At 40.0% G+C, this 15,536-nt stretch overlaps 1 protein-coding gene across 4 annotated transcripts in view; it reads left to right on the top strand.

The window, feature by feature from the left end:
• The first annotated feature begins 5,297 nt into the window (after window positions 1-5,297).
• AUH (AU RNA binding methylglutaconyl-CoA hydratase) overlaps window positions 5,298-15,536 on the top strand; it is a 113,910-nt gene continuing 103,671 nt past the window's right edge. Inside the window, exons 1-3 of one of the 4 annotated variants that reach the window (XM_037373364.1) lie at window positions 5,298-5,556; window positions 13,264-13,331; window positions 13,429-13,516. In XM_037373364.1, the coding sequence (XP_037229261.1) occupies window positions 5,343-5,556; window positions 13,264-13,331; window positions 13,429-13,516 (370 nt within the window). In that variant the 5' untranslated portion in view covers window positions 5,298-5,342. The remainder of the gene's footprint in view (window positions 5,557-13,263; window positions 13,332-13,428; window positions 13,517-15,536) is intronic. The other 3 variants (XM_037373362.1, XM_037373363.1, XM_037373361.1) reach the window with 3 other exon arrangements.

A 15,536-nucleotide genomic window follows, 5' to 3' on the forward strand; every position in this document is an offset into this window, starting at 1 on the left:
CTTTATTAGCAATTCTTTGTTCCAAAATGCTTCCTTCTCTGCACTCCTACCTAGTTCTATTTCATTCTTCCTGATAGCATAGATTTGAGAGGATTGTTTTACTGCATCCTTAGCAGCAGCCCCAGATAGCTTTTTACCACATATAAAGGCACCTTGATAAAATTGGGAAATCCATTTTCTACTAGAATTTATCAATTCTATTACATCAAATGCCAATTACGTCAGTAGCCTTCTACCTGGTTTCTGTGCTTCTTGAGCAGCTTTCACCGAAGCCCCTACACCATATGAGAGCTTGCCTTCTTAGTTGGCAAAGCAACGACCCTCTAAGACACTGTTAACGTGTCTGGCGTTTTTCAAAAGGATACAAAGATGGAAGGTATTGCTCTATACAGAGGCTTGCCTAGAAGGCTGACCATGAAGAAAATAATTTATTTTAACAATATTTATAAATAGTTGAATAGTGTACATTCACTGTAAGTAAAGTATTCAATGATGTTGCAGTTCGATTGCAGTTTGCCTGAATGCATAGTTATTTCACTGAGTCAGTGAATGTCTGTTCTGCTGAGCTACTTAAAAAACACAAGAAAGGTTTTTAATAAGGAGACGTATTAGCATTCAAAGACTTGGAGTTGTAAATAGATACAAATATCTTAGTTTTTAGGGATCTCCACTGTTGGTCAACTCTCTATTTCCACTATCTTTGCTTGTATGTAGCCTCGTGGAAATAAATGCCTTTATTTCATGCCTTTTTGATATAAACTGTGTGCCCTGTCCCAAAAGAAAACATTCCAGATTTTCTTTACTAAATATCTTCCCAGGTTCTGTTGTAAAGTAGCTATGGCCCTCTTTAGGCTCTGATTCCAGTATTACATGGTTGCAGCTTTGTGGTAATTTACCCATGCATGAGGCCTTGCACAGCAGCATGGTTATGTTCCTGTAAATGTTTCAGCATTCTGCCTTGTTTGTGATCTGCAGAGAATAGGCAGACAATTTGGTTGTTTCTACCCTCCGTGTTTGGGAAGTAGGCTTTTAAGAAGTCCTTTGTGTAATTGGCTCACACATGCCAGGCACTTGTCCGCTAAATCAATCCAATGTATTTCTCTCCATTTTCAAGATGCAAGAGTATATATACAAATAAATGGGGTTGACATGAATGCAAAGACAAAATCTGTCCTGTGCTCTGAGGCGAGTGACACACAGGTACATTTTTCAACAATACATGTTGGAAACAAGTAACAAGTGCCTTGCAAGCAGATCTGTAAGCATACCCAAGTAGACTGACTTTAGTAAGAAAAATTTCTAAAGAGAAAAAGTAAGCTGTAAAAACATCATCTAGCTTAGCATTATAATCCTAAAGCTGCACTGAGCAGAAAGAAAATAGACAACTTAAGGAAACAGCTGCCTGCAAAACATATTAAATAGGCATGCTGCCAGAACGGGAACATGCTGTTTATACTACGTGGTTCTTAATAATAACTAAGGGACTTTTCTTCAGCAGTATCAGTGTGAAAAGATAAAAAAAAGACTTTAAAAAAAGTTAACAATCAAGATTTGAAATGCACATGTGCTAACTGGATAGCATAATAATAAGTAAAATTCTGCCATTAATAAAAAGCAAGTATGTGAAAGTTAGAAGAGAGAAAAGCTCCTGGAGGGTGGTGTGAAATTGAAACAAACTTTATAAATTAACTTAGAGAACAGGTAGCTTGTGGATCTCACTCTCAAATATCAGCAGTCATTTTACAGAGACAATTTCCAACTTGCAAGAAACACAAGTGATTCAGCTCCAAAAGCCAAAACTGTGTGTTCTATTTCTACCCTAAAATGTGTTCCCTTTTCACCTTAGTTTTACACTGCCACTGATACGCTTATCCAGGGAAAATGAAACTATTTGTTACACTTCATCTACATGTACAACGTAAGAAAAAACAACTTAGAACTAGGTGAGATTCCTTCTTGTCCTTATTCCTGCTTCACTGTACGTACTATCTGCACTTTCTCATTGTTACCTGTAAAGTCGCATGTTAGCATAAACACACATGCAATTATAATCTCATTTCACATGTTTTATTAGTATTTTTAAAAATATTAGAAGCCGAATGGAACATCCACAAGTACTTCCACACTCCGTGGTTTTAGGTCCCTAGAGGCCACACTTCCCCATTATACTTAACTGTGAGATTGTTCCTCTAGAAAGGGAATCATAGAAGGTGCCCTGCACTGAAGCATGTTGAATAATGTCGGGAAGAAAATCCTCTTCACTAACCACAGAGGTGGTCTCCCAGTTCTGCACCTGCACACTGTGCTGCCTAAGTTGCAACAGTACTGCATTAAAAACACAGAAAAAGAAAGAAGACCCCTCCACCTCAAGCCCCAAATTCCCCTCCCTTCTGACTATATTTTCAAACAAAAGCCTTGAAATGCTAAGGAATGTGATGCACATTTCCTTTTTCAGTTACAGTCCTGTACACTGCAAGAACCTGCAACCTGATGTGAACGGGCTTTCCAGGGTAATTCCAAATGTAAAATTAACTACAGTGAAGGACCTTCAAGTTTTTTTATTGGATTAGATTATGACTGAGTGACCATATTAAAAGTTACAGCTGAGTGCAGAGAATTGCTGAGCTATTCTCCATGTACACTCATTCTATCTTCATTCATGTTAACATTGCTTCTCTGGGCATAAGGAAGGCTGAGTCAAGATTTATACAGTTGTGCTAAATCAATTTATTTTACCTATCACCAAGTATCAATATCTGGATTTTTGTGTGCGACAGCAAGCACGTTACCAAATGATGTCATATGTTATTTAAGGAGTTACTTAACAGTTTTGCTCCAGTTCCTCCATTATTTTTTCTTATTATGGTATATGTTTAAATAATAATCTGCATGTCAATATACTTTCCCTCTGTAACTAAATACTTTGACTTTAAAGCTCTGTTGTTAGAAGTAAACCACAGTGAAAAACCACAGGGAACAAAAGAACACGGAAAACTGCTTTCATTCAAGAGTCCTGATTCATGCTTGAACGTCAGTACAATGGGAGGAACTGAATATACAGTACTACAAAATGCACTGTAGTATTAAATTACCAAAATAAACGACACTTTTTATGAGTATCAGTTTTAAGTAATAATGGAGAGAAACAGTTCAAAGAACAGAATAAGCCACTATAGCAGGCATCTTTATGTCTTGTTGCCAAAAATCTGAAATTTCATTTTTAAACAAAACATTTACTCTGTAGACTGCAAAAAATCTCAAGACCTTTAACTTCATTATGTTACAATGATAGCTATGTTACCGCTCCTTACAAGCACCGTTTTCAAAAAACACTGAAGGGGTCATTGGAAATAAAACTTTTTATCTAGGTATAAACATGCCTTAGAAATGTAGATGTGGGAAACCGCAGAAAAAGTGAATAGAAATTATGCTACGAAAGTAAAATCAAACAGTGACAGTGTAAAAGAAAATTGTACTCCTAAAATTGCTTCAGCTTTGACCATGATTGTGGGTATTTGAGGCTGTTGGGCTTGATTCCATATGCTGACCTCTGCTCAGGAAAGTGTTCTCTAATCCTTGAGTCTGGGAACCATCGCAAATGACTACACATCTGCCTCCAGCTTCAAGGCAACATGATGGTATTGTAGTGAACCTAGCTTCAAATGTCTTTTTACCTTATCCTGTGTCTTCTAGAATAGTGCTCTCTCGGTGTTTCTATTGACATGATGTTTCAGAATTTGTTCTCATAAAACAAAATGTTCTTCAACTGTGAACAAAATTTCCAGGACAGGCATTCTTTATTCCTTTCTGCTAGAAAAGTCTTTAGCATACTACAGGCACTACTGGAACAGGTTGTTAATCACAAGCTATAGTCCTGTTTAAATAGTAAAACATAATAAATGCAAGGTGATAGTCTGCCTGTTCCTCCCCCAACATTTGCCCTTCATGGTGCTCTACAAGAACAAATAGAACATTATTTTTAGACTTTCATTTCTCCAGAAGGAAGGCAGTGGAGGAGCTGCTGAGCAACTGCATGAGGGAGAGGAAATGCAGTAGCTAGTTTTCCCAAACGACAACCAAAATGGCTCCATCTGAGCCTCTGCTTAGAAGTGGTACAGCTTTATCCCTCTGATTAAGTAACACTGAGGTTTGAAAGTGACAGGGAGGTGGGCGGGGGGCTCAGAGGCATGTTTTCTGTCCTCAAGGCCTAATTCTCTGGAGTAAATAAATCTGAAGCAGCCAAACTTCACAGCTTTAGGTGACTCACTACTATCCTGGATTAACTGCAGCTACAGCAACCTTTCCCAAGTCCTGTGTAAGAAATCAACTTAGTTATTTATATCTAATACATATATATCTATATATACATATATAGAGATATACAGTCTGGCCCAACTAAATGTTATGGTCTTGACACATGGATCAGTGAAATTTGACTGTCCTTTCGAAACAGGTCATAGTTGTAGTGCAACATGAGTTTGCAACTGAAGGCGGTAACTATCTCCCACCTGCCTTGTCGCTTATATCTTTTGACTGGCTTCATGCCGGTATGCCCGTCAGCGTGCATGGTGGGCAAACAGGCACCACATCAGTGCTGCTTACACAACTAAACCCAGGTCTGAATACCAAGTTGTATTAATTTGATCCTTACTTTTGTGAAGCAACGGCAATTCTGTGTGCCCCCTAAAGAGGAGGATGGGGGCAGAGCGAGAGGGGAAACCAGCGCCAGCAGCCTTCAGCCTCGGTGTGTGGAACCAGGCGCTACCCATGTTGTGCCGATGCCACCACCCGTGCCAATGCCACCAGCAGCACCAGGCATGGTTGCGCTTGAAAAGAAGCAAGCGCCCAAGGCTTGCCGCATGTTCATCCCGGTGCTGCCTCACACTGCGCAGCAAGGCCCGAGCACGTTGCCTTTAACGCGGCCTCCTGGCAACTTCACCACAAACACATGCACAGCGTAACCTCCCGCCACCAGGAACTCCCAGCGAGGCCCAATGGCGATGTTCATCGATGAAGAACCGCTTCCCGGCAGCGCGGGATTTCGGGCTGTGCACCGACCACCTCAGGCCCCTTCGGCTAACAGGTCCCCCCCCACCGCCGGGGCCGGCCCGCCCGACGCGGCTGCCACAGCGCTGCGGCCGGCGGCGCCCCAAGGGCGGGCGGAACACTGAGCGCCAGCGCGCAGGGTCCTCGCGCCTCGGCGGCGGCGGCGGCGGCAGCGGCAGCGGGGGGGGTGGGGGGGCGGCGGCGCCCCGTGCGTGCCGCAGCCGGTCACGTGGGCCGCGGGACCGGGGCCGGCGGTCGCGAGAGGCTGAGGCGGCGCTGGCGGCGCAGGCAGCAGCATGGCGGCGGCGCTGGGCGGCCTGGGCCTCCTGCAAGGCCGAGTCAGGCTGGCAGCCGCAGCCGCCGCGACCTCCTCCCTTGGCCGGCCCGGCCGCCGGGCCCCGGTGTGGGGAGGCGGCGCCGCCGCTCTCCTCTCGGCCGGGAGGAGCTACGGTTCCGAGGCGAAGGAAGAGGAGGAGCTGCGGGTCCGGTACCTGGACGACGAGCACAAAGGTAACGCGGGGAAGGCGGCGGCGGGGCGGCCCTGCCCCGCGGCCCCGACCCCGCCTGGGCCGGCGGGCCGCGCTGACCCCTGCGCGCCGCCGCGGCACTGTGGGGTGGCTCCCACGGCGGCCCAGGGCGGGAGGTCCCGGGGGAGCTGCCTGGCGGCCGGGGGCGGGAAGCGAGTGGCGGCTCCTCCTCCTTGGCACCTCGGCCGGTGGCTTCGTCGCAGCGTGGAGGGGGCCGCCGGTGTGGCGGTGCGGAGCGGGGCCGGCTTGGCCTCTCTCGGCTTCTCTTTCCCAGCGTGCAACGCTGTGCGTACCGCCTGTGCGAGGTGCACCTCTGCGGGCTGGCATCTGTTGGCCACTTCGGTGGGAGAGAATAAAGTGTAGTGGCAAACTACTGCAGGCTGCTGCTTCCCACAGCTGTTATGTGCTTGTGTGCTGAGGCAGGCAAGGACGCAGAACTCTTATCTCTGTTCTCTGTTCGGGAAAGTGTGGCTTCAGCACACTTGCTCATCTCATGCTGCTTTCCTAGTAACCATCTCACCCTCCTCCTTGCTTGAGTGCAGCCAGCTGCTGCTGACCTTGTTCTGCTCAGCTATACCAAGCGTATTGTTTTAACCCACCTGGTTAAATGAAAGGAAATCTATGCTCCAGAGTGATCTGGAGCCAGTGCATCATAACACAGGCAGTTTGTACTTCCTCTTATGGGGTCGTGCTCACCAGATTTTGGAGGTGTTCTTGCTCTGGAGGTGCTTCACCTCCTTTTGTGTCTGTCACTTCCATCCCATTTGGGTGCAGCCAGGCTAGGAATGGTGGAGAAACAGTAAGGGCAAGCTCCTTTCCTGAGGAATTATTTTTAGAGCCATTATGTTATACATATTTTCATGGAGGAGGCCGTAGTGCAGAGTTCTATTCATCTGCAGTGCATGAATGTCTTTATGTGGATTGTGTGTCCTGGAATAACCATATGTTGAGATGCACAAGTCTGTTTACATCATTTAGCATGTTACCTCAGTTATTTCAGACTTGTTGCAAATTCAGGCAAACACCTGTGGGTTGGGTATGCATATATATAGATTTGTATGCATATATAGAGCGGTAATTTTATTGTGAGCCTTAGAAAATGATTCTTTTTCAAAGGATTAACTGAGGCTCTGCTTTCATCTGAGGGCAGGTTTTTTGTCACCGTTGAGTGTCAGTAAAGTTGGTGATCCTGAAATCCACTTCTGTCTTGGTGACTTGTCTGTTCCCAACCCTTTCCAGTTCCTTTAAGATGTACTTCTTTAGTCCTGTTTTCTCAACCAACTGTGGAACTCAGAAGTAGTTTTAAACATCCATTTTAGCTTTTTAAGGTTGTTTGAAATTGAGGAAGAGGTTAGACAAGAGCGAAGGAGAGTTTGAGTTGTTGGAGGAGAGCTTTTGCTTGTTTGTTTTGTGCTTTTCCAACAAATGATAGAAGATACCTGAGTACTACTTAAGATCATGATTTTTATATCTGCTATTACACAGCAAGCAGTAAGATTAAGCGTTGTGTTGCAGCTGTTGAATCAGCTAGGAGTCTTTGTTTTTGTAATGTTCCAAAGGTTTTTAATACTGTGTGTCTATCCCAAGTTCATTGCTGAATGTTTTTGGTGCAGATACTCTTTTAAGTTTGATTGTGCAGAGAATTGAAGGAGGTTGTTGAAGAAAAGGTGCAGAGACAGTGAAAGTTTTGCATTTCAACAGCCCACTTGTTTTTATTTTTTCTGTTGAAAAAAGTCTTCTTGAAGTTGACTTTTCTTTCCTTCTCAGAATATACGTCTTTGTTAAATGTGGCATTAAAAATGCCCCAGAACATGGAGATAGCTTTTGCGGTGTTAAATCAACTGTGGCTATCATAAGGAAGGATTCAATCAATGTGTTTTTAATTCATGAATTCTCTTCAGGAGAAGGGTTTTTCTTTGGGATTGCCTTTCAGAAGGACACAGAAACAAGTAGTGGTTAATAAGTATAAGAACAAGAGTCTAGAAATAAACCAGAAGGAGACCTAAGCTTCATATGCCTCCTTCAGCAGCACAAAGAGCAGACCACGTTTCTGTAAAAGAAACATTTCTGCTTCCTCCTTGTGCTGCCACTGCATATCTTTCTTCTCGCTTTGTGTATCAAGTTGATCAATCTTTATCTGCTTACAGCATGTAATACCCCTGCCGCATTATGACACTAACTCCATGTAAGTCCCTGTGGTCTTTATTGCTCTTCTTTAACCTACCATTCCTTTTTCCATCAGTTCATGGTGGGACCCTCCTCATGCTGTTTCCTCACCATATTCTTCCATTACATGCTTCTTGGCTACATGCAGGGACAGACCTTGTCCCTCTGACAAGCTTTTACAGCGCACACGTGCTGGTTTGTGGTGTGGTTATGCTCTTGTCCATGCCCAGTCTTTCTGTGCTCCTTGGAGAAGGACGTGTTGTCTGAAGGGCTTTTACAGCTGAGGATGCTGGGGAGGCAGGGGCGCAGACTTAACTGCCTCACATACAGGCAGATAGCTTGTAGCTCTAGATGAATCTTTCCTTGCAGACAAAGTAGCAAACCATCCTGCTTCGTAACACTTCCAGGTGATTTGTATAGCATCATTTTTGGGAACCTGTTAGACAAACTGAAATGAGACTATATTTGAAAGGGGCAGTTGCTGAAATGTTAACTCCCAACTTTGAACTGAACTACAATAGAAAAGATGTGAGATTTCTGAAGAAAGTGATTTGTAAAATGCCCATGTATTCTGAGCATGTTGCAACTGGTGAAGCTTTTAGTGTCAGCTTTCTATGAGTATAGGTGAATGCCAGTGCATTAGTATGTTTTAATTAAATAGATGTCTTTTACTTTGTATGAAATTCTACTTAGTTATTACTAGGGTTGAAATGTATTACAACTGTTGAGATTTCAGAACTTTAAGCCAAGTTGCGTTAGTGATCCTATTACAAATTTTAATGAACTTATGGCTTTTGCTCTTAAAGTTATGGATGGAATTAGGAGAAATATGTCTGTAGTCTTGAATCAAGTGTTACAGTGTCACTTGCTGGAATGAGATATAAATATTTGTAAAGTTTAGATTTTTACACTAGAACAACTCTTTGTGCTTCTATTTTCCAGCTGGTTTTAGTTGAGTTTCAGTATGTAAGACAGCTTTTTGTCCTCATAAATTAGAATTTTAACGTACATGAAATGTGCAGAATAAATGTGGTCTTAAAATTGTTTGTTCAGAGGTTTAAAAGTGATAGCTAGCTGATGAATCGGAAGCGTTCTCCCTTCTTTTGCTTTGTTTAAATAAAGCCGGACTGAGCAGATGAGATGTATTAATCAAAGAAGTGAAGGAAAGATTTTAAAGTGGTGTTTAGAGATAAAAAGTGTGTGGATACGGAATTTTGAAAATGTTTTGGTGTTTTTAAAAAATACCGCCTAGTACACATCTGTATGGTTTTGCACTTGAATACTTCTTGATAAGGTGATCAATGGAAACCACCAGAATTATGCATGATATGCTCACCATAGGTTCTTGTTTTGCTTAAGAAACTACTCTAGAATAATAAACACCTTAGTCAACTTGTGTGCTTTGGTTTATCTGAGTAGTTAAGTGAGGCAAGCTTAAAAATAACTTAGCTGTCATTGATCCTTCCTCCATTTTTCAGTGCATAATTCAGATATTTTTTTTTAACTATTAAAAAGTACGTTTGATCATTTGTATGTGTATGCTAATACAAATAAATGTCTTTCTATAAGTACTTTTTATACATATGTAGTGAATCTTCCTAACTCAGATAAAATTACTAATATAAGTGTAAAGACAGGATTTATTTCTAAGCAACTGTTAAATCTGTTCCTGCCAAACATGGAGGATGAATATTTTTGAAAACTAAAAAGCACAAGATAAACAGACAAACATCATTATTTAAAGTAACATTTCCTGTGTGCTGATATAAACTGCAGTTAAACCATGACCCAATAATTTCACTTAAATTGATCAACCTGTTTTGTGCAGTATAGAAGGAAATATGATCTTCTCCCAGCAGTTTTAAATAACGATAGCATCGTATATTTTATATATGACTTTCATAGAGTTTTCTTTTAAACATGAAGAATTATATCACAGGCAGCTTTCTAATTTGACAAAGGTAACTTGTAAGTAGAGAACATATTGTACATCTGGATATGTTTTTCCTCTGATGGTTAGCTAGGCAAGCAGTACACAGCGATATGACTGCTTACATTAGACAGCATCAGGAGTCATCGTAGTCCATTGGAGAGCCTAGCTAACAGGGTAGAAGTTAGTTTTTATTATGTGGATATAATTTTTAATAGATGCATATTATTTGCTGCAGAACATTCTGAAATAATGTAGAGATGACTCCCAGGAAAACCTGTAGAATTAATATTGAGTTTAGCATTATGTGAATGTTTATTCCTTCTTAGTTTATCTGCTGCCACTTTGACACCATATAGATACTGGAATTTTATTACTTTTATTATTTCTACTCATATTTGTTGATGAATGTAATGATGACTTCCAAGTTATTTTTTTCTTTTATGAATAGATTTTCAAACAATTTTTAGAAAAAAAAAATGTTTTGGAAAGCACACCTAGAGGGTAAGTATGACATTGTAACAGGTATTTAAAAATAATCAGAATTTCTGCATGACTGACGATATTTGTCAGGATGTTTACCTGCATGGCAGTATTGTCTGAACATTTTGCTTTTTTTCTTCTTCTTTATAATTGGGTTGGTGGGGCTTTGCAGTGTTATATGAGCCTGATTATTCCTTTTCACCCTGGTTAGGGAAATTTATCCTGTCTAAAATTGATGTACCCATGTGGCCAGGGTTTTAAATCTTGCTGAATGTGCAAAATGGGGAAGACTTGCCTTAAATAGTTTTTGCCAGGAGCTCCTTAAGGGGTGGACTAGGAAAGGGAGAAGGATCAAGTTCTGAGCTGTAAATCAGGAATTCTGTTTTTCAATTTCTGTTTTGTGACTTTGAGCAGGGACTTAATCTGCCTGTCGTTTGGTCACTGATTAATACATAGGGAAAACTTCCCAAATCTTACTGCAGTATTAAAAAGCCTAAGCATTTGTTTTATAGATGCCCAGGTACTATAGTAGTGGCATATTAGAACAAAACTCACTCAAATGAGAATTCAAGGGATGTCTTTCTGTATACACCACTGCAATATATAATTTTCTCTTGTAGGTCTTTCATGCTTTTCCTGCTGCAGTTCTTGCTTTATTATTTTTTTTTCTTAATTAACAAATAGAACAGCATTGTGGCTGTGATCTGTATTTACCTCTTATTTTTCTGGAGAGGCTGGCAGAAGTGGTAGGTTTATGACTTGGTAGACCACTAAGAAGAACCAACCTGTGTGATTTGTCTTCAAGGATCATCCCTTCATAGGAAAAAGTATTAAAAGAGCTTTAATGCTAAATTAAACTTCCTTCTAAAGACACTAATATTGGTGGTGAAGCTGCAGTCTTTAGGCTCTAATGAAGAGAAGAAAAATAGAAGTGCAATTCAAAAGTGTCATTGCTGTTGACAAAAAAATGTTTCTGGAAAGGACTTTATTTCTTAACTGAAGAACAGTTTGGGGTGATAGCATCTCTATTTCAGTCAAACATCAGATTTGCAGTGTGCCTTAGAATTCAAAATCAAAGCCTGGTCAAGTGTCTCTTTGCTGCTTTAACATGTGGTGCTGCTTTTGCCTTATGCCAAATCTACTTGCATTGAACATGAAATATTTGTATTTGGAGTAATCTACCTGAAGAATGAGTTGTGACTGTAGAAGAAGCAGTACTCCCGTTTGCTTAACAAAATATAAACAGATTCCCTTGTAAGTGCTGAATAAGGGTCCTTGCAGGAGGTCCTAGGTGAATACCTCCAACCATGGGGATGAAAAAGTGGGAATGTAGGCTTACAGAAGAAGGGTGTGAAGGTCATTTGGGCTAGCCAGGCTCCTACCCACTTTTAGGAGGTGTCTATACATAGAAATTTATTGTACAGTGGAAACAAGCAAGAATAATGTATTCTCTGTTACTTGTGTTTAACCATTCTTATTTGAATCTTGAGTGGTAGCTGGTGAGTGGAGGACTTTGCAAATTGGTAACTACAGAAGGAGCAGGAGCTGTCTTTAATGTTGTCTTGTGTAAAGACATACATGCAGGAGGAAGAAGGGGAAAGGGAGTGGGCTCAAGCACAAATGGGTCAGTCATTTGGGAGGATGCGTTTCCCTGAAATAGAAGAAGTACTATGCACTGAGATGACAAGACCAGCACCCTGTGGAGGCTACAAGAGCCTTATGTATAGATAACTGAGAGGACATAGCGAGGTAGGTGTCAGTATCTTTCCGCAAGCAGCAAGCAATAGGACAAGAGGAAATGGCCTGAAGTTGCACCAGGGGAGGTTTAGATAAGATATCATAGAAAATTTCTTCACTGAAAGGATTGTCAAGTATTGGAACAGCCTGCCCAGGGAAGTGGTGGAGTCACCATCCCTGGAGGCATTTAAAAGATGTGTAGATGTGGTGCTTAGGGGCATAGTTTAGTGGTGGACTCAGCAGAGCTAGGTTTTGATTGGATTTGATGATCTTAAAAGTTTTTTTTCTAACTTAAATGATTTTATGATTATACGTGCAAAGATGAGTGGTGAGGAAATATCTGAGAAAATGCTATTTCTGGAATGTCTTTGTTAATCTTGTAGATTAATGGCAATACTGTGGGCATTTTTGTTTGAGATAGAAAGCTCCCATTTTGTCTTTCGTTCCTGGTTCCTGTCCTAGTCCTTTACCTTTCTCCCCTTACTCCTGCATTCTTCAAATAACAACAACAACAAAAAATAATCTTGATTGATAAAAGCTTACCAGGGCTTGGTCGATTAAATAGGAGTGTGTGCTAGTATTTAGAATTCAGGGAGTTGTGGTGTGTTCAGGAAGTGATTGTCTAAAACATTGCTTGGTAAACATAGGCATCCCTTTTGCTAATCATACCTGGTAAATGAGGGGGGTTGAAATAAGGACAAACAAATGCTGTTGCTGTTGCAAAGTTCAAACCCATGAACATGTAATCAGTCAATGAGACAACTGATCTCTAACTGGACTAAGAAAGCTGTGAATGTGTGACTGGAGCTGTGTACCAAGCACTAAGCATAGTTTTTGTGGGAGAATTTTTCTATTATTTTTTTCCTTTTTGAACAAAAAGTTCAGGTTTCCTGTTGGTAGCAGTCTTTCTGTGTTTGTGACTTCCTTTTATCTATATCAGAGTTGCTAGTTTTAGCTGTTGTAGCACTTGCTTTAAGAAGTTTCGAAAGGCAGGCTGTCTAAATATGGAAACGTGCTTTATAATTAAGTATCTTTACTGGTTGCATGGCGGCACTTCACACACAAACATGAAATTTGTGCATACAATCGTGTAATTGTACATCAGCCTTTGTAAGCACTATTTCCGCATGAAGGTGTTAGGGCCATATTTTAATTCTTAAAATAAATGTAATTACTGTTGAACATTGAAATGTTTAACATGGGAAACGGTAAGTCAATTTATTTTCTTTCAAAAACTCACCAGGTAAGTGATTACACTAGTAGATTTTTGCAGTTCTCAGTGATGCTTTTCCTGTAATTTCAAAATGATAATTCACATAGATAGTATGTATTTCACTATATTGTAACAATGATATAATTTTTCTCCCCCTCCAGGAATTGTGGTGCTTGGATTAAACAGATCGCATGCCAAGAATGCACTTAACAAAAATCTTCTAAAAATGGTAAGTGAAAAGGATAGTTTTTAGTGTAAAGGTGAAATATTAGAATTAAGCACTTTAAAAAGTATGTGGTTATTCCCCTTCCTCCTTTTCTCTGTAGATGTCAAAAGCTGTGGATGCTTTGAAATCTGATAAGAAAGTACGAACTGTTATATTCCGGAGTGAAGTCCCAGGGATATTCTGTGCTGGTATGCAAACTTAATTTTCCTGAGAAGCTGGAAATCTCTATCTCATATTGCACAACAAAAGCCCAGATTCCAAGGAAACATGTCTTTTGTATATATTCATCTCAGTAGCAAACAAAACATTTTAAAAATTATTTTCCTTAATTGCTAACAAGAACTTAATATTGGTTTTATTCTTTCTGTGTCATAAAGTATTTAAAAATATGTAAGTTTATTCACGGTGATGGAAAATCATTTAATTGAGCTCCTGGAAAGTCTTGCATGTGCTTCAGAATGAGGACCACATAATGCTAGAGGCCATGTAAAACGTTGTGTAGAAATCTGTATCAAACCCATATTTTCCATACATTAAAATTAACTTTTATTTAAAGAATCAAACTTAAAATTCATTATGAATGTGACTGTTACTGCAGGCTGAGTGTATTTGCAAATAAAAAAACCCCAAACGAAATAAAAAGCACACCCTCCAACCCACTTACCAAGCAGCACATGTGTCTTGCAAAAGTGCTCAGGAAAATGAAAGCTCTCAACTACCAAACACTGAGAAACAGAATTTGTCAACATGTCAAAATCAATTGAAGCAACCGTGTATTTTGTGGATATCAAGTGAATAGTCTCCTTATTTTCCTATGTCCCGTCCAGTTCTTTGTTCAAAATTAATTTAAGAACATTTGAAACTGAAAACAGAAGTTGTTTTCTGCTTTCTAATATACAAATTGAACTGTCAGGAAAGAGGAGGAGATTAGTTCTAAAATCTTTCTTTTCTGATCATTTATGCAGTCATGAAGCTTGCTAGCCACACATAACATAATTAATTCAGTTTAAAATGGAAAACAGTTTTCCCAGTTTTTTTTACCTAAGTGCTATTAGTTGAGTTTAAAATTTTTATGTGCTTTTAATGTCTGTTTACATCCAGATACAGTTTGTCACTGTAAGACTTATGAAAAGAATTGTCTTAAAAAAGAAAGTAATCAATTCAGCATTTAGTAATATATATAAATAGGTTAAATGTGTGCATTAATTAGCATATTTAATTTAAATGTTGTACCTTGTTTTAAAACAAATTTTAAAGATCAGTTACTAATCTTAGGGGAAAAGTTTAAAAGCTGTGGTTTTTAAACTGATGAATAATGCAGCATTACAGCAACACATGCAAATGGAGTTTCAAGTTAGGTGTTATGTACTTCATATAAAAAGGTGGCCATTAGTTGAGATTTGTTAACTCTTTTGAGGTTTTTCAACTAATTTTTTAATCTAATAGACATGAATTTTGTGGTAGTGTTATACAGGAAATATGAGAGCAGAAATACTGAGATCCTCTCCCTCAAAATTAGGTATGCTATTAATACTGTATTTATGAGCTCCAAGTAATTCTCTGGTATTCTTTGCTCGTTGACTTTGCAGAGCTGTTTTGGTACTAAGATTTAGTGTAGTCATTGTTGCCTGTGAGTATGTATACACAGCTGACTGTAGACAAGGTACAAGGATGTTTGTGTGTGGACATCAGGAAGGGCAATTAGCCCTGAGAAGAGGAGTGTGAAAGACTAGGCCTGGATAGCTATATCCAGGTCTTGAAGCCGGGAGTTAGGGGTAGAGTGTGGACTAGGTGTATGTAATTTTTTTTAAAAAAGTGGCTGGTAATATGAGAGTCCTAGAAAAGGAAACTCCTGCAGCTGAACGAGTGAAATAAATAGTGTTCCAACAGTGGCAACTGAATTTCAGGATGAATGAGAAAATGTGAGACAGTTTGTCAATGAAAGTAGGCGTAAAGAGCTCAGTGGCTGGATGGGTTGCTTTTATAGATGACTTTAAGGGGTGTCTGTAAAGAGAATGAAACTAGACAAAGCATAGTGGGACATGGAGGAAACAGGTAACAAAGCATTTTCTGAAGGGGACTTAGGAAATTCAGTAGAACAGAAGAAAGCGTTTTCAAACTTAAATGTCAAAGGACAATGTGCTGTTTCAAGGACAATTTCCTTAAAAAAATGCAAGTATCATCTTGTGAAATGTCACATTTTCTTAT

This window comes from Falco rusticolus, chromosome Z (genome assembly GCF_015220075.1).
Source record: "Falco rusticolus isolate bFalRus1 chromosome Z, bFalRus1.pri, whole genome shotgun sequence".
Lineage (NCBI taxonomy): Eukaryota > Metazoa > Chordata > Aves > Falconiformes > Falconidae > Falco > Falco rusticolus.